This window comes from Myotis nattereri (assembly GCF_964212035.1).
Source record: "Myotis nattereri genome assembly, chromosome: 1".
NCBI classification, from domain to species: Eukaryota; Metazoa; Chordata; class Mammalia; order Chiroptera; family Vespertilionidae; genus Myotis; species Myotis nattereri.
In genome coordinates this window covers 172201776-172220233 of record NC_138075.1, presented here as the reverse complement: position 1 = coordinate 172220233, position 18458 = coordinate 172201776, and the positions used below count along the sequence as shown (strand labels likewise).

Sequence of the window (18458 nt, the reverse complement as noted above, 5' to 3'; positions counted from 1 at the left end):
AAGAAGAACACTGTAATTTGGAGAGAAAATGAGGATGGCACAGCTGGCTTGGCTGACCTATGAACCAGGAGGTTGTGGTCTGATTCCCCAAGTCAGGGCACATGCTTGGATTATGGGCTCGATCCCCAGAGTTGGGCTTGCAGGAGTCAGCCCATCAATGATTCTCATCATTGATGTTTCTATTTCTCTCTCCTTTTCCCTTCTCTGAAATCAATAAAAAAAACATATTTTTAAAAAATGAAGAGCCCAGCTGGCATGGCTCAGTGGTTGATAGTTGACCTATGAACCAGGAGGTCATGGTTCAATTCCCGGTTAGGGCACATGCCCAGGTTGCAGGCTCAAACCCCAGTGTGGGGTGTGCAGGAGGCAGCCATTCAACCTTCTGTCTCATCATTGATGTTTCTATCTCTCTCTCCCGCTCCTTTCCTCTCTGAAATCAAGAAAAACATATTTTTTTAAAAATTAAGAAAATGAGGGTAAATAATCAATTCTTATAGTTAACTGACATATTCCTCTTTCCCCGCTTATAGAAGTACCCATGTCTGAGGTTTAGTAATGTAATCTTGATAAAGGTATAAATTCTGAAACAACGAAAGCAAAGCATTTATTTCAAATGGATTAAATCAATTAATTGTAAAACTGATTTTAAAAGCAATTTTAAGGAAAAATGGCCAAGGGAATTCTTCCAAATAGGTTTGAGAAAATAAGCTTTTCCACAAAATTTACATATTAGAATGCAAAACATTTGACATGAACACCATTTTTCCTTCTGTGCAAAGTAGGTGTAGTACTATTATAGAACCCCAGACATCTATTATAGAGATTACTCATGCCTGTTTATGGTTTTGTGTCACTCTCTCAGGCATGCCCAAGTATATGAAACCAGGCCTATTTTTTTTGTTTTAAATATATTTTATTGATTTTTTGCAGAGAGGAAGGGAGAGAGATAGAGTTAGAAACATCGATGAGAGAGAAACATCGATCAGCTGCCTCCTGCACATCCCCCACTGGGGAAGTGCCCGAAACCCAGGTACATGCCCTTGACCGGAATCGAACCCGGGACCTCCCAGTCCGCAGGCCGACGCTCTATCCACTGAGCCAAACCGGTTTCGGCAGAAACCAGTCCTATTTTTGCCTAAATTTTAAAATTGAGAATTAATTCTTTAAAAATATATATGTATTTTATTGATTTTTTACAGAGAGGAAGAGAGAGAGATAGTTAGAAACATCGATGAGAGAGAAACATCGATCAGCTGCCTCCTGCACACTCCCTACTGGGTACATGCCCGTGACCGGAATCGAACCTGGGACCCTTGAGTCCGCAGGCCAACGCTCTATCCACTGAGCCACACCGGTTTAGGGCAAGAATTAATTCTGATTCACTTTTAATTAAAAAAAATAAGTGCATGCAATGTAGAGGAAAGAAGGAATGTGTGTCATGAAATTAAGCCAATGACAAACTGTAACAACTTGGAATTCATTCAATTTCCTCTGGTTGCTAGTATGAACCCCATATTTTAATCATTTCCTGTTTGCTAACTTTGAAAAATGGCCAAGCTTAAGCAGCTAATTTACTTGCTTTTACTTTAAAAAAATTTTTTTTTCAAGCATATACTGAGAGATTTGGGCAATCAACTCATGTATGTCAGGCAATCAGGCGCTTAATGTCCTCAGACTTGTGGTATTCCACTCTCTCCAAACACCTGCCTGTGGGAAGGACATTTATCAAACCGATCCAAGTGATAGTCCAAATCTAAGAAGCTACAAAAGAGGATGATAATAACGCAGATATTAGAGTTTCAGTAGGGTCCTATCTAACTTATTTTTCAACATGGCACAACACTGGTAAGTGCAGAGAAATGAATGACACCTAGACTTAGAATCTTCATGAACTGGAATGATTTCTAGATAGAAGGCAATGCCTATCGGTTTAATTACACAGCATCTAACTGAAATCATGAAAATCATGGTGTTTTCTATGTCTAAGGAAAACCAAATACTGTTGGGAGAATTCCCAGAGTGAGGTGTTCAGACTGGACTTTCAATTACTGGGTCAAAAGCACCATTTCATTCAATTCCCTTTTGAAACATTCCAATTAGTCCAACTTTCTAACTCAGTGGTTCTCAACCTTGGCTGCACATTAGAATCACCTGGGAATCTTGTTAAAATCCTGATTTCTGGGCCTCATCCTCCGGAAATTCTGTTTCTTTGTTACTAATGATGAGGCCCAGAAATCAGGATTTTAACAAGATTCCCAGGTGATTCTAATGTGCAGCCAAGGTTGAGAACCACTGTTCTAACTGGTCAATATGGCTGGCTACCAAAATAATTAACATAATCTGCATATTTAGTTACACACTTTACATTTTCAAGTGATTTGAGCTGCAAGAAATAGTTTGTGTTCCTCGAGGATAGAAAAATAAATAAATGCTAAGCATTCGGTTCTATTCATTGATAAAAACTAGGAAAACCATCTATGGGGGCTTAAAAAGAAAAAAGAGCAAAAAGGGAGAGAGGAAGTGAAGGACACGTGAAAGGATAAAATCAACAGTACTAAGTAAACATTTTTATGGAATTCAGGTGTGTGTGTTTTTTCCATGTTGCAACAGAATGTGCTAAGAATTTTCTTGGAGAATGATCAGGTGAGTGAAGTTAATTAGCACATTTTCTCTCCCTCCCTCCCTCCCTCCCTCCCTCCCTCCCTCCCTCCCTCCCTCCCTCTTGCAAAAGACCAAGTGCCACACTTACTGGAACATTTTTAAAATTTATTTATTTCAGAGAGAAAGGAGGAGAGAGAGAGAAACATCAATGATGAGAGAGAATCATTGATTGGCTGCCTTCTGCATGCCCCCCAATGGGGATTGAGCCCGCAACCCAGGCATGTGCCCTTGACTGGAATCGAACCTGGGACCTTCCAGTCTGCAGGCCGACACTCTATCCATTGAGCCAAACCAGCTAGTGCTTACTGGAGCATTGTTGATGTATGCACAGTCTCAGGCAAGGCCATGCCCCACTACAGCTGGGGAGTGATGTAGCAGAATGTTCTGCTACAGGCTTTTGGTTTGGCCCCATTGAGGAGTATGGAAAAAAAGAATCTCTGTGTGTTTTTTTTAAACAAATGTAAAAGTTTTCAGATTGGTAGGTACCTAAGAGTGCACCGCTGTAATTTTGGGGAATATTTTCGTATATATACTTATTGTAAACCCAAGCAGTTTTGTTTGCCATTTTTTTTATTTGTACATTGTGACTAAAATTGCAACACCGAGCCAGTACAAAGAAAAACAAACTACTGAAGTTCAAGAGCAAATGGATTTTCCTGACTAAAGGGTAAGTGTGAAGACCTGAAGCTGTTACTATTCACAGGACAGGCATTTTAGCCAACACGAAGAGGTGTTATCTTGGAGGCAAAACAGAAAAAACAAGAATTCCAAAAAGTTAAAATGCCCCCACCCCCGATAATATAGAAAAATGTTTCTACGGCTTCCTTTTCCCCCATACTACCTTCTTAAATGCCTAGTGGAAATTTGAAATATATTGTTATGGGTTCAATTGTGTCCCTTCAAAAAGATATGCTGAACCCCTAACCCATATGTCAGAAAGTGACCTTATTTGGCGATAGGATGTTTACAGGAGTGATCAAGTTAAAATGAAGTTATTAGAGTGGCAGGCGTCCTTATAACAAGGGGCAATTTGGACACAGAGATAGGCACATAGGGAGAACGCCACGTGAAGATGGGAGTTATGCTGCCACAAGCCACGCTGGAGAGAGGCCTAAGGTCCCCCAGCGCCTTCAGTGGGAGCTCAGCCCTGCCTAAACATTGACTTGGGACTTCTGGCCTCCAGGACAGGGCGGGCGATAACTTCCTATTATTCTAAGTCCGGTTTGTGGTACCTTGTTACAGCAGCCCTAGGAAACCAATACATCTGCTAATTATTTTTTCTCAATTCAGAAATAAGCATCTGCCTCACAAAGGTGTCTCCATCTTACAAAAAGGTTGTGCTCCGAAAATGCATTTATAGAAATGTTACGACTAGAATCAAGTTCCCAGACCGACACAGGGGTTTGATTTCCAGGCCTATACTCTCCTCTCATTCTAATGATCTATCCTCAATAAGTAGTCCAGATACTATATTTTTAAAGACTTCTGGCCATGATCCAAATCATTTTACATCTTGAGATTACAAATAAACTTAAAATGGACGTACATTTCATAAAATTATTCTTACTCTGTTTGGATAATTTATGTTTTGTTATATTTTTAATGTAAAATTATATAAAATAGGGGCCACAACCTGCTAAACTAGTTTTATGACCATTAATAAGTCATGACCGACATTGAAAAACATGTGTAAGACACTATGCCAAACACACTTCTCCCTTGCTTGATGCATAGAATGCACACTCAGTGAATATTTTTAAATTGAGATCCCACAGGACAGAGAGAAAACGCCTTTTCCTTTTCTGCCCCACTTCCAGAACCAGCGCTGGGCCCAAGGACAGATTTTGTTGAGTGTGGATGGCAGAGAAAAGCACAGAGAAGAGGTGGGTCCAGATTCGCTCAGCAGTGCACATGGGGATGGAGTTCTGGAAGGCCATGGGGAGCTAACAGTTTCTTCTAACTACTCTTTTCCTGGTTGTAACGAAGGTGGTGTCAGGAGACACAGGGACGAACGAACGCTCTCTCTGGGTCCCTCCTTACTTTAGACGGTGGCACTCTTTATCACCTGCGTTCTATCTTCTAGATTCACAGGAACACCTCATTCTTTTTCAATCTCATCCACCCAGCTAAATTCCATCTTTGATGACCTTCTGATGACAGCTTGAACTCTGAGAAATTGGAGGGGGTTGAGGGTATGTGTATGCACGGGGGCGGGAGGGGGGGTGGGGAGAGGGCCTGTAAGCAGGGAGGGGGCGGATGCTTTATCAGGGGAACCATACCCACCTACTGATTAAATGACACATGCAAGAGGCTCACCATGGAATCACACTTCACAGGGGACCCTGGCTGAAGGCATGTATAGAGTCATAGAACAGAATTTTCATTCCTCTCACACTTGAGTCACGGTAATAAACCAACTGCCCTCCTTAAGGAAGTTTATCTCTTACCCCCACCTCTGGTAAACCACCAAGTTGTATTGATTCTACCTCAAAAAAGACAAGTCACCGGAACTGGATCTGCCCTTCCCATTTCCACCATCTTAGTCTTTTACAGGGTCAACACTCTCTCTTTCCCTGCTACCCACAGCAGTTTATCTGTAATACTCTCATCGGAACCATCCTTCACACTTACTAGTAAGAGTCGGTCTTGCTTCCCTACTGGCTTTGGGGTAAAGTCCAAATGTCTAAACCTACCATACAAGGTGCCTCCCAATCTAAGCCCAACATAACTCTCTAGATCAGTGCACTTTCTTTACTCTCCCCATGTGTACATGCTGTTCCCTCTCTCTAAAATGCTTTATCCACCTCTCTCCACCTGATAAATACTTATCTCTCAGCTTTCAAGTCACCTAATCAGGAAGCCATCTCCAGGACCCTGGAGAGGGAGCCACTCTTCCTCCAGGCTCTGAGACACTGAGTTCACAGCTACAGGCCAGTGCTGAGCACATGACGCAGAAATTCCCGAGTTCAGATGCTCGCCTCACTGCCTGGATTTGTCTTTCTCTCTGTACCACCAGCACCTAGCAAGGGGCCTAGAACACGCCAGGTGCTCAATAAATGGCTGTTGAATAAAATCAGCGTCATCAAGACTTTGCTGAGTGTTAACACTACTGTTAGACTAAATATTTTGAAAACATACACTTTATAATTTATGAAATTAATTTTTCCAGTAGAAGCATTCTCACATATCTCTGTGTTAATTATTTTAAGTTACCTTGTTCCCTTCTACTCAAAACAATGAATTTCAACTGTGCCATGAGTTTTCTCCAATCTTCCTTAAAAGAGGAAGGAAGGAAGGAAGGAAGGAAGGTAGGAAGGAAGGAAGGAAGGAAGGAAGGAAGGAAGGAAGAAAATAGCCCTGGCTGGGTTCTCAGTTGGTTGGAGCATCATCTGGATGCACCCAGGTTGTATGTTTGATCCCCGATCAGGGCACATATAAGAACCAACCAATGATTGCCTAAATAAGTGGAACAACAAATCAATATTTCTCTCTTTCTTTCTCTCTCTCAGATCAGTAAATAACTTTTTAAAAAGATAATAATTTCTTTTCTTCAACTGCACAATTAGAGGTGTGAGTTCTTCCATTATGCCAACAATGTAAACACTGTGCTTTTGGTGGTGAACAGTGAGCCCAGAAAAGGATATGTTCAGACGAAGTAATGTTTGAATATGTTCTTGCCACAAACTGCATTTGTTTGTTCTGGCTTGAGAGCAAAGAAAGAAAATTATTTCACCTCACTGCAAACCCAAAGGTTGTTTGGGGCTCAAAGACATTTTTGGTTTAGTTACAAAACTATTATCAAGGCAGCTGAAATCTTTCTTCTGTTTTTGAAATGCTTTTTCAGAAAAGTGATGTTTATCCTTATTACAGCCATATAAGATTAGCATAGGAGGCAGTAATTTGGAATGTACATTACAATAACTTCCTTTTAGAGGGGATTGATATTAGTTGATGAGAAAATATTTTTAGAATATCAGTAAATAAGTTAAAATAGTTTCTAATCTTTAGTTACTGAAACAAAAATTCAAAGAACTAGGGATTCCTGCAGAAGGGAAGAAGAAAATAGTAAATTATTTTTACTAACTTCTTTTAATAATTACCTTAATTATAATAGTTTAAAATATGTTTTTATTTATTTCAGAGAGGAAGGGAGAGGGAGAGAGAGATAGAAACATCAATGATGAGAGGGAATCATTGATAGGCTGCCTCCTGCATGCCCCCTACAGGGGATCGAGCCCACAATACAGGCCTATGCCCTGACCGGGAATCATACCGTGACCTCCTGGTTCATAGGTCGATGCTCAACCACTGAGCAACACCAGCTGGGCAATACTAATATTTTTAATGGTTTGCTAATGTAGCTTTTATTATCAGAAAAATTTCCCAAACTGTTAGCTCTGAATGTGGATTTTTTGAAGGCGACAAAGTGCATTGAAAGCAATGAAAATTACTCTGTCATCTTCCCCCTAGCAAACCGCCTGCTGCCAGTGGAGGGCTCTGCACAGAAAAATGACTCAAGGACTTATTTCTACAGTGTCACGATTTTGTGCTGGTTTTTAGGATGAAGACCCACTGGTGACGGTGTAAAGGCTTGATGTACCTGCACTCCGGCTCTGTGAGCTTCCACAACCACATTCACGTGCTCAGCCAGCATTATCAGAGGTCTTCTCCTTATCAGAGCCTATGATAGGTGCCAGAGATACAGGCTAATAAGATATGACCCCAACCCTCACAGAATGTATAGGCCAGAAAGAAATAGCAACTTAAAATTTGATAATGATCAGTAACTTTAAAAAGGGATATTATGAAAAAGGGATCCCATACACTGAGGACTTGCCATAATAAGTCAGGCTTTGGGCCAAGAGCTTCTTATACATTTTCTCATTCAATTCTCAAAGACTCCCGTGTGTGTGTGTGTGTGTGTGTGTGTGTGTGTGTGTGTGTGAAGTATCACTAAGCAGACTTTTCAGATAAGAAAAACAAGTTTTACAAAGATTAATCAACTAGCTAAGGCCACAGAGCCAGGCAGAGGACAGAGGTCTAGACCTTAAACATGAAGGCTGGCAGGTAGGGGAGGTGAGTGACACGGGGAGTGACTTTTAAAGGTCACATAGGCATTTTTAGGAGACAGATAATGGACAACACAAAGAAAGAGAATTACAGGCCAAATTCCATGATGAACATAGATGCTAAAATCCTCAACAAAATATTAGCAAATTTCATCCAGCAATATGTTAAAAAGATCATAAACCATGATCAAGTGGGATTTATTCCAGGGATGCAAGGCTGGTACAATATTTGCAAATCAATAAACATGATACATCACATAAACAAATTGAAAGAAAAAAAATCACATGATCATATCAATAGATGCAGAGAAAGCATTAAACAAAATTTAACACCCATTTTTGATAAAAACTCTCAGCAAAGTGGGAACAGAGGGAGCATATCTCAATATGATAAAAGCCCTATATGATAAACCTATAGCCAACATCATACTCAATGGGCAAAAACTAAAACGATTTCCCCTAAGAACAGGAACAAGACAGGGATGCCCATTCTCACAACTCCTGTTTGACATACTACTGGAAGTTCTAGCCGTAGCGATCAGACAAGAAAAAGAATTAAAGACATCCAGATTTGAAAAGGAGAAGTAGAACTGTCATCACTCGTAGATGACATGATTATTGCACATAGAAAACCCTAAAGACTCCTTCAAAACACTACTAGACTTAATAAATGAATTCAACAATGTCACAGGATACAAAATTAACACCCAGAAATCTATGGCTTTTTTATACACCAACTAGAGGCTCAGTGCACAAAATTCATGCAGGGTGGGGAGAGGTCCCTCAGCCGGCCTGCACCCTCTCAAAATCCGGGACCCCTTGGGGGATGTCCGACTGCCAGTTTAGGCCCGATCCATAGGAGGATCGGGCCTAAACTGGCAGTCAGACATCCCTCTCGCAATCTGGGACACTGGCCCCTAACTGCTTGCCTGCCTGCCTGATTGCCCCTAACTGCCTCTGCCTGCCTGATCGCTCCTAACCACTTGCCTGCCTGACCGACTGCCCCTAAGCACTCTGCCTGATCGCCCCTAACTGCCTCTGCCTGCCTGATTACCCCTAACCACTCGCCTGCCTGCCTGATCACTCCTAACTGCTCTGCATGCTTCCCTGATCACCCCTAACTGCTCACCTGTCTGCCTGATCACCGCTAACCACTTGCTGGGGGGCTGATGGCCAGGGTGAGGGGCCGTGGTCATTCCGGTCTCTGGTTGTTCTGCTGTTTTGGTTGTTGGGCTTTTATTTATATAGGATAATGCACTCACAGAAAGAGAAACTAAAAAAACAATCCCATTTACCATTGCACTAAAAAAAATTAAGATACCTAGGAATAACTTAACTAAGGTAAAAGGCCTGTACTCGGAAAACTACAAGATATTGAAAAAAGAGACAGAGGAAGAAATAAACAAATGGAAGAATATACCATATTCATGAATTGGTATAATCAACATCATTAAAAAGTCCATACTACCCAAAGCAATCTACAGATTCAACGCAATCCCCATTAAGATACCAATGGCATATTTCACAGACCTAGAACAAACTCTCCAAAAATTCATATGGAATAAAAAAAGATCCCGAATAGCCACAATGTTAGCTATTGAGAGAAAGAAGAACTAATTTGGAGGGATTGCAATACCAGATATCAAGCTATACTACAAAGCCACTGTTCTCAAAACTGCCTGGTACTGGCACAAGAACAGACATATAGACCAATGGAACCGAAAAGAGAACCCAGAAATCGACACAAGCCATTATGCTCAATTTACCAGTTAACTGCCACACATCCAAAATGGGAACCATCCCCACATGCCACGATATTTTGAATTTAATTTGAAAAATCAATTTGCAATGAATATTATAAAAATAAATATATTACTCAGAATCCGGGTGTTCTTGAATATTTTCAGCTGAAAATTCTCACAAAAAATGATTTTAAAGTTGGTCAGGGCTGCCACTTAGGGAGAAGATTTTTTTTTTTTAATAGATGTGCGTGGCCTGTGGGGAAGGTCCACCACTTTCGTCTACAGATGCTTATGGCGTACAATGGGTTAATATTTAACAAAAGAGGCAAAAGCATACAGTGGTGTCAAGACAGTCTCTTCAATAAATGGTGTTGGGAAAACTGGACAGATACGTGCAAAAAATGAAACTAGACCACCAACTTACACCATACACAAAATAAACTCAAAATGGGTAAAGGACTTAAACGTTAAGATAGGAAACCAAAATTTCTTAGAAGAATCCATAGTCAGCAAAATAGCAGACATATGTCATAGCAATATCTTTACTGATACAGCTCCTAGGACAATGGAAGCTAAAGAGAAAATAAACAAATGGCACTACTTCAAAATAAAAAGATTCTGCACAGCAAAGGAAACCATCAATAAAACAAGAAAGCCCACTGCATGAGCAAACATATTTGCCACTGTTACCTCTGATAAGTGTTTAAACTCCAAAATTTACAGGGAACTCATACAACTAAACAAAAAAAAGATACACAATCCAATAAAAAAATGGGCAAAGGACCTAAATAGACACTTTTCGAAAGAGGACATACAGAAGGCCAGGAGACATATGAAAACATGCTCAAAGTTACTCATCATCTGAGAGATGCAAATCAAAACGACAATGAGGTACCAGCTATTATCAACAAACGACAAGGTCTGGAGAGGATGTGGAGAAAAAGAAACCTTTGTGCATTGCTGGTGGGAATGCAGACTGGTGCAGCCACTGTGGAGAACAGTATGGAGTTTCCTCAAAAAATTAAAAATGGAACTCTCATTTGACCCAGTAATCCAATTGTAGAAATATATCCCAAGAAACCAGAAACCCCAATCAGAAAGGATAAACGCACCCCTATGTTCATAGCAGCACAATTTACAATAGCTAAGATTTGGAAACAACCTAAGTGCCCATCAGCAGATGAGTGAATTAAAAACTTGCGGTACATCTACACAATGGAATACTATGCTGCTGTAAAAAAGAAGGAACTCTTACCATTTGCAACAGCAGGGATGGACCTGGAGAGTATTATGCTAAGCACAATAAGCCAGTCGGAGAAAGATAAATATCACATGATCTCACTCATTTGTGGAATATAATGAACAACATAAACTGATGAACAAAAATAGATCCAGAGGAATACAATAGAAGTAATCCTATTATTTGCAGATTTTTAATATTTCCTACAGCTTTTGTGATATTATACTATGTTAGTACAGTTCTGGTAATATTATATTTAAACTTTTTTCTTGAAATATTAATGTTTATTGCATGTAATATTATTATATCTAAAATCATTTTTCTTGAAATATTAATGTTTACTGCATGTAAATGGCTGATTATTTTGTATCTATAATCTGGTAATAGATTTATTTTGTATACTGTAAAAAAACAAAAACAAGTGTAAGAATAACAAAATCAAAAGTAAAGCAACACACTACTGTACATCTGAGGAGTCTTATTCTTTACAAAGAACTATTTTATTCTTTAACAACAAAGTTTCCTCCATAAGTAACTGTCAGAATTATCATCCCATTTTACTGGTGAAGAAAATCATCTGCCCAAATTCAAGTGGGAGTCAGTGTCTGGATTGGTTTTTAGTGGCAAGTTTACCTCCTTCCCATTGCTTTCCCCACTGTTTGGTGCTGAATATCCAACACCTCTACTTTTCCAATAGTTTAAACAGGGTGATCTCCATAAAGTTGAAAAATATCCTCATTTCAGTTCATACTATCATCTTTATTTGGAATACTGAGGAAACATCTAAACTCCAGAGATACTGCAACCACCACATGAGATTAGAGCTCACAAAGATCATATTTGTTCTCAATGAATTCCTGTTACTACCCAACACTGACCATATACATGATAAAGTCTAAGTTACACAACCCCATAAACTAACCCAGATTTGAAGTGAAGCAGCTTTTAACCCCCACTTAGGCTGTGTTTGTGGAGGGGGAGAGGGGAGGGCAGGGAGTGTTATCGAAATGGCAACAAGTTATGAATACCATGAGTTTACAGATAAATTGAAGGTGTCACCACCACAAGCAGCAGAGGGCTCTCTAACACCATGCAGAAGACACATGAGCGGGACCATTATGACCTGGCTTGTTCCCTAGTTAACTCCCACATCATCCCCAGGTTATCAATGTTTACCTTGTTTGCAAAAGGATATTCTAAAGACCAATACTTAGAAAGACCAGATGAATTCTGCTGTAAGTAATTTTAGTGGAATTTTCCTATGCTGGATCAATAATACATGCTAATTAACCCTGTTGCTATAAGTCTTCTTAAAAGAGCCACTGCAATTGGGAATCACATGTACTTCACCATCATAAAATAAACATTCAGTAACATATGTTAAATATCATGATTTTCCAGAGGAAGCAGTAAAAAAGAGAATTACATAGACATTACTAATGTAAGTTTCCCAGTATGGTAAATAAACCAAGGAAAGAAGAGGACGCTAACACATGAAAGTAGATGACAATACAACAAAACCAAAGGAATCCAAATTAACTACCAGTGCTCTTAACTTCATCCTCCACCCTTACCCTTTGTGGATATAAATTGAGTTAACGGGAATTGGAAAGTTAATCTAGCAAATCAAATTCTCCTGTGAACGTTGAGTGTTCTGTCATAGTCATAAGACTAAGAGTTAAGACTTTGTTTGTTAGTCTACTTAAGTCTAGCAATAAATAAGTTAGAGAGCCTTATCTACAGATCCATAATATCTAAGGAAAATAATCCAACAAATATGAATCATGGAAAAGAGCCTGAGGTATAAGTAAAGTCTGGAGTCTGATAAAACATGTTATCTCATTTGCGAAAGAAGGTCTATTTAGTTACCTAAAGAAATAAAAACTTTTATTTCAATTCTTAATATCATTTCTCCACTTACTTCTGTATTATTTTATTTCTTTTGGAGTGCTTTCTCTGATGGCAAGAATATCCATCTAATGCTACACAATGTGTTGAGTTTTAAAATTAAGTATAAGAAATATGTGTAGCCCAAGTTGGTTTGGCTCAGTGGATATAGTGTTGGCCTGTGGACTGAAGGGTCCCGGGTTCGATTCCGGTCAGGGCACATACCTGGGTTGGGGCTTGATCCCCATTAGGGGGGTAGGGTGTGCAGGAGGCAGCCAATCAATGATTCTCTCTCATCATTGATGTTTCTATCTCTCTCTTCTTCTCCTTTCCTCTTTGAAATAAATAAAAATGTATTTTAAAAAAGAAATGTGTACATATTATAGTATTTTAAAAATAATTGAGATAATTTCACCATCTCAGTGATCTATAATAATTAAAGTGTTATATGCTAATTAGACCGGACGTCCTTCCGGACCAAGCCAGGGCTGCGAGGGAAGCCTGTGCAAGGCAGCTGGGGGAAGGAAGACCTACTCTTGCATGAGCTTTGTGCGTTGGGCCTCTAGTGCATAATAAGACCCCATCTTTAATTTAAGCCATTTGAAGTGAAATGTAACAACTGAATTCTTTACAGGAGTCACATTATAAATATTCAGCTTCTGCAGTTTTTTCTAAAGATCATGAGTTTCTAAATAGTCAACTTCATCCTGGAAAGTCTGCAAATTACGTTAAGTAATAAACAGACAGCAAAATACATTAAAGGGGGAACCAAAGTATTTTCTTTCATTCTGAGCTTCCAACCTTTCCTGTTATTCTCATCTCAGTTACAGATAAGCAGTAACAAATTTATTTTCTACATACTTTCACAATATGCTAAGAAAGGCTAAAAAAGTCACTCTTGGAATTGCAAGCTAAGTAGACATTAGGGTACAAACATGCCCTCCAATAAGACCATATGCTTATATGAGGTTAAACAAAATATAGGGCAATGTTATCCATGCAGGCACATCTCTATTATTATGCTTATCATACTGTCCACCACATGCATTGTAATTGTCTGGTAATGTGTCTGCATTCTGACCAGCATGTGACCTCTTTGAAGCAGAGCTTTTGTCCTTTTTTTTTTGTAAATACATTTTTATTGATTTTAGAGAGGAAGGGAGAGGGAAAAATAGAAACATTAATGATGAGAGAATCATTAATTGGCTGCCTCCTGCATGCCCCCTACTGGGGATTGAGCCTGCAACCTGGGCATGTGCCCTTGACTGGAATGGAACCCAGGACCCTTCAGTCCACAGGCCAACGCTCTATCCACTGAGCCAAACCAGCCAGGGCAGAGCTTGTGCATCACTGCTAGTACAGAGTAGTGTTTGGTCATAGAGAAAAATGTTAAACAGCAGTCTCAGGATGCTTTGTTTTAATAGGTAACACTCACCCTCTAGTAAATGAAAGCACCTATTATGAAAACAAAAACACAAAACAAAACACACCTCATATAAGGTAACGGGTAACGATACACAGTACGCTATCTGGGGATGTTGAGTTTACTGTTAGATTGTTATACATACCTGCTGTCAATGGTTTTATACCAACTATAATCATTAACCAGAGTTTAGATCAGTGTTTCTCTGAATGTGGGGACCATTTTGATCAGATTTGCTTTGGGGAAGCTTGTTAAGATGTAGATCATTTCCCTGTCACACCCAGATTCCAATAGTGAGTCCAGGGAAGGAGGGCAGCGGGACGAAGTTAATTTTAAAAATAAGTTACCCAGGTAATTCTCATGCGCCTAAAGTATGAGAAGCATTGGCCCATCTGCTCAATATAAACAGTGAGCATAAACTTCCTTAGCTGGTATCTAAAGCTATCCTCTCACTCGTCCACTTTCAATTCAGGTTTTCCCCCTTCAGGCTCTTAATCGGAAGAGAGCTGAGCTCTCACCCCAGCAGCCAGCAGGCATTACCACAAGGCTCTGCAACCTTCAGGCTTCAGGCAGAGTAACCGTGGGCGTGGCTGGCAACAATCATTACCAGAGAGTCACAGAGACCCTTAGCCAAAGATACTGAACCGGGAGCAGAAATGTTTTCTGCATCGGTGCTTAAATTCTCAAGAGATTCTTATCGAAGAGAACTGCACAAACCTGGTCCTTGCCTTCAGGAGGTTTATAACCAAAGGCAGGCAGAGGCCAGAAATGAACACTGCAGGGTAATCAATCCATTTAAACTCTCAGATTAGGCAAATAGTGAATGTGCTGGTCAGCATTTTGAGAGCGCCGAATCCTAACCACTAGACCACCAGGGAACCTAGGTCAGCATTTTGGAATGCAGATTCAAATTATGACTCTGACATAGGTTGATTGATAAGAACTAACAATGCAAAATAAATTTGGAGAAAATTCCATTTTAGCTCCTTAAACAGTGTTTTAGCAGTATAAAGATCTATTTCCTTAACTGTTATTATATCATCAAGTAGCTTATTACAGAGTTCCGTAATAGCCAATATTCTTGTCTAGAATATGACTTGCTTAAGAGCCGTAAAAACTGACGTCATTACAAGAAAAACTAATCCCCAACTTTAAAGTTGGAAACCAAATCAAGACTCCAAAAAGTGTACATTAGTTTTACTCTCTTGCAGGCTTCAAGCATGTGGGTTAGTGTGGAAAAACTTCCGATGTATCTATAAGCCACTTTATGTTTTCTTAGGTTAATTTTTTAGAAAAGGAATTTCTGGGGCCCCTCCATCAAGTCCCCATTACAGGGCACCTGTCATTACAGGGAAAGAGTAACAGTGCACAGGTTTATCGCACGGTATTACGTCGGCAGGACCCATTCTGTAAATAAACACAATTTTTGTTTACCTTATTTTAATGATTAAAACGTGAACATTCTGCCACGGCCGGTTTGGCTCAGTGATTGGAACGTCTGGCCCATGGGCTGAAGGGCACATACCTCAGTTACAGGCTCGATCCCCAGCCCTGGTCGGGTGCATGCAGAAGGCAACCAACCTATGTGTCTCCCTCACTCTCTGCCTCTATCCCTCCCTTTCATTCTCTCTGAAAATCAAGAGAAAAAATGTCCTCAGGTGAGGATTAATAACAACAACAAAAAAACCATATGAACGCTCAGTAAAATATTGACGATATGGTTTTTAAAATGAAATTCATTTTTGTCCTGATTTTTTTCAGTCTTATAAACTGGATTTACTCTTTGATTCAAAAAATCATTTTCACTAGTAAAACCCTCTATAGTTTTCTTAAAGGAAGTATTGATTGACCGCCACTGCAGGTAAAGCAGTTGAAGTTGAAATATGATAATATGATTGGCAAAATTCATCCTAAAAATTATAAAATGTGACCTTGGGCACCTCTGAGACTTCCTCCATGCCTCAGTTCTTGTTGTGAAACTGAAGGACTACACTCCGACATCACACAGGTGACTCCCAGCTTTAACATTCTAGGATACGTTATTCACTTATTAGTACACCAGCAGTGTTCTTTCTTACAAACCCCTTGGTTTAAAGTTCCATTTCTTTGCTCCATCCCAACCTCCATAATTCCTTACAATCATTAACGAACAAAACAGTCTTGTGCTCAAATGTTCTTATGTAGTAATTTTTAAAAAGATGTCATTTGTGTAATAAATCTATAATTATTCACAGGGAAGTATTATCCTTAACACTTATGTTCATGTATTATATTCTACATACTGATAGAAAATCCTTGCCTAGATCTGAACTTTAGAAGGGAGGGAGTCTAAGATGCATTTTTTTAAAAAGGTTCGTAGCCTATAGACATGCTTTAAAACGAGCTTGGTTTTTTACCACAGCTTCACAACATTGCTAAGAAGCTAATTCAGTTTTCTTATAAACCTGCTCAATATATTCTTCAGTTCTTCTTTACATTTCATAGATATTTTCTTACATTTATTTTTATTCAAGGGAAAAAGAACCTGAACATAATAATCACGTGAAAAAGATAATAAATTGGGCATAAGTGTCAGTAAAAGAAGCAGTAGAATATTTAAATTTTTCTGGACTTAATGAAGAACATGCTGTACCATGGACTCCCCACAGTTTGCAGCATGTTACTAGAAGATGTCAAGTATTGGCAAAGTTATATGGTTGGCTTCTACTTAGAAGATACAGAACAGAATGAAACAAACAAACAGGAAAGAATACTACCTTTGCAGAGGCATGATTTCACAAGCCATTCTTGTACACAGATTTGCAAGGGACCCTCACAAGCGTCTCTTCCACGCCAAGATGCCAAGTGTGGCCGTCTGTCCAGTGAACGTCTTCTTACAGTGGCTGGGCTGGGCTGGGCTGGGCGGGAGGCTGCAGCTCACAGCTGAAGCAACTGGCTCTGCAGCTAGCGAGAATTCTGCTGCTCTCAGCCTCCAAACTTCTCCAAGCAATGCTATTTTATCGACTGCCTCTCCACATTTACACTGCAGTCCACTTTGACCTTTTGTTCCAAGGAAGCAGCTGAACCATCCAGCCAATCAGAGGAACAGCTGCTGCAATGCTTAATCTGCTTCTTTTGCTGCTGCTGTTGCTCCTCCTCTGCCTCCTCCTCCTCCTCCTCCTCCTCCTCCTCCTCCTCCTCCTCCTCCTCTTCCTCCTCCTCAGTCTTCTCCTCCACCTCCTTCTCCTCCCCTTCCTTCTCCTCCTCCAGCCGCTGCTCCTGCTCCTCAGTGGGCTTGCTTAATTCTGGTAACTTGAAACTTTCTCCTTAGCAGTTCCACTGACAAGCTTGTCAGTTTGAGGCAAGCAACCAATAACTGCAGCAAGAGTCCCTTACTTCTCGGTGTTACAGAGACTGTCAACAAGGAAATCCATTTGTCAAGGACAGACACTGCCTCTGTAACAAAAGGTTTCTGTGACAGAAGGCAACAGCTATGCTCCATCCCCTTTCTTCCCTTAGGACAGCGGTTCTCAACCTGGGGGGTCGAACGACCCTTTCACAGGGGTCGTCTAAGACCATCAGAAAACACATATATAATTACATATTGTTGTTGTGATTGATCACTATGCTTTAATTATGTTCAATTTGTAACAATGAAAATATATCCTGCATATCAGATATTTGCATTACGATTCATAACAGTAGCAAAATTACAGTTATGAAGTAGCAACAAAAATAATTTTATGGTTGGGGGTCACCACAACATGAGGAGCTGTATTAAAGGGTCGCGGCATTAGGAAGGTTGAGAACCCCTGCCTTAGGAAGAAAAGCCAACAAAAAAACAAACCACTAACATGGGAAGGCATGATACTTTTCTAGAAGGAAGGCATGCTTTTAGATCCTTGCCCTGCCCACATTTATTTCCTGCTGATGTTTGTTTACACTGTGGTGGTTAGTAGTCACTGGTGACATCACCCAAGTCACGTAGCCCTCGCTCCTGGGAAAATGTATGTCCTAAGGCTGCCCACATTCTCAAAGGATCAAAGCCTCTACTTCCATGGAAGTTATTTCAACTTATTTCCGTATTTTATCCTTATAAAGTTGAATGTGTTTATTTACATAGTCATTTTCCTCTAAGAACATCAACAGGCTTTTTTGGTTATTTTCTTTCTCTCTTTATCTATCATCCATCTATCTGTCTATCTATCTATCTACCTACCTACCTACCTACCTACCTATCATTACAGGTAACACCAAGTCAATTTTTCTATGAGGTTAATTATCCAGCTCTCCTTTATAGTTTCATCTTCTCATCATGGAATAGTAAAGTGTTATATTTTTAGTAACACAACTGCTAATCCACAGATTTCAAACAATGCAAGAACAATAATAGCAACACATTTTAAGGAGATTTCTTTCACATCATGAGAACTGCAAAGAGTTACAAGGAAGTCCAG

The 18458-nt window shown here is 39.8% G+C and overlaps 1 protein-coding gene across 2 annotated transcripts in view; it reads right to left on the bottom strand.

The window, feature by feature from the left end:
• FAM13A (family with sequence similarity 13 member A) overlaps nucleotides 1-18458 on the bottom strand; it is a 250247-nt gene that overhangs the window by 81073 nt on the left and 150716 nt on the right. Inside the window, exon 1 of one of the 2 annotated variants that reach the window (XM_081109435.1) lies at nucleotides 16779-17415. The exons of the other annotated variant lie outside the window; for it this stretch is intronic. Coding sequence (XP_080965561.1) covers nucleotides 16779-16807 — 29 coding nt within the window. The 5' untranslated portion in view covers nucleotides 16808-17415. Of the gene's footprint in view, nucleotides 1-16778; nucleotides 17416-18458 lie in introns of those variants that run through there. 2 annotated transcript variants of the gene reach the window in all.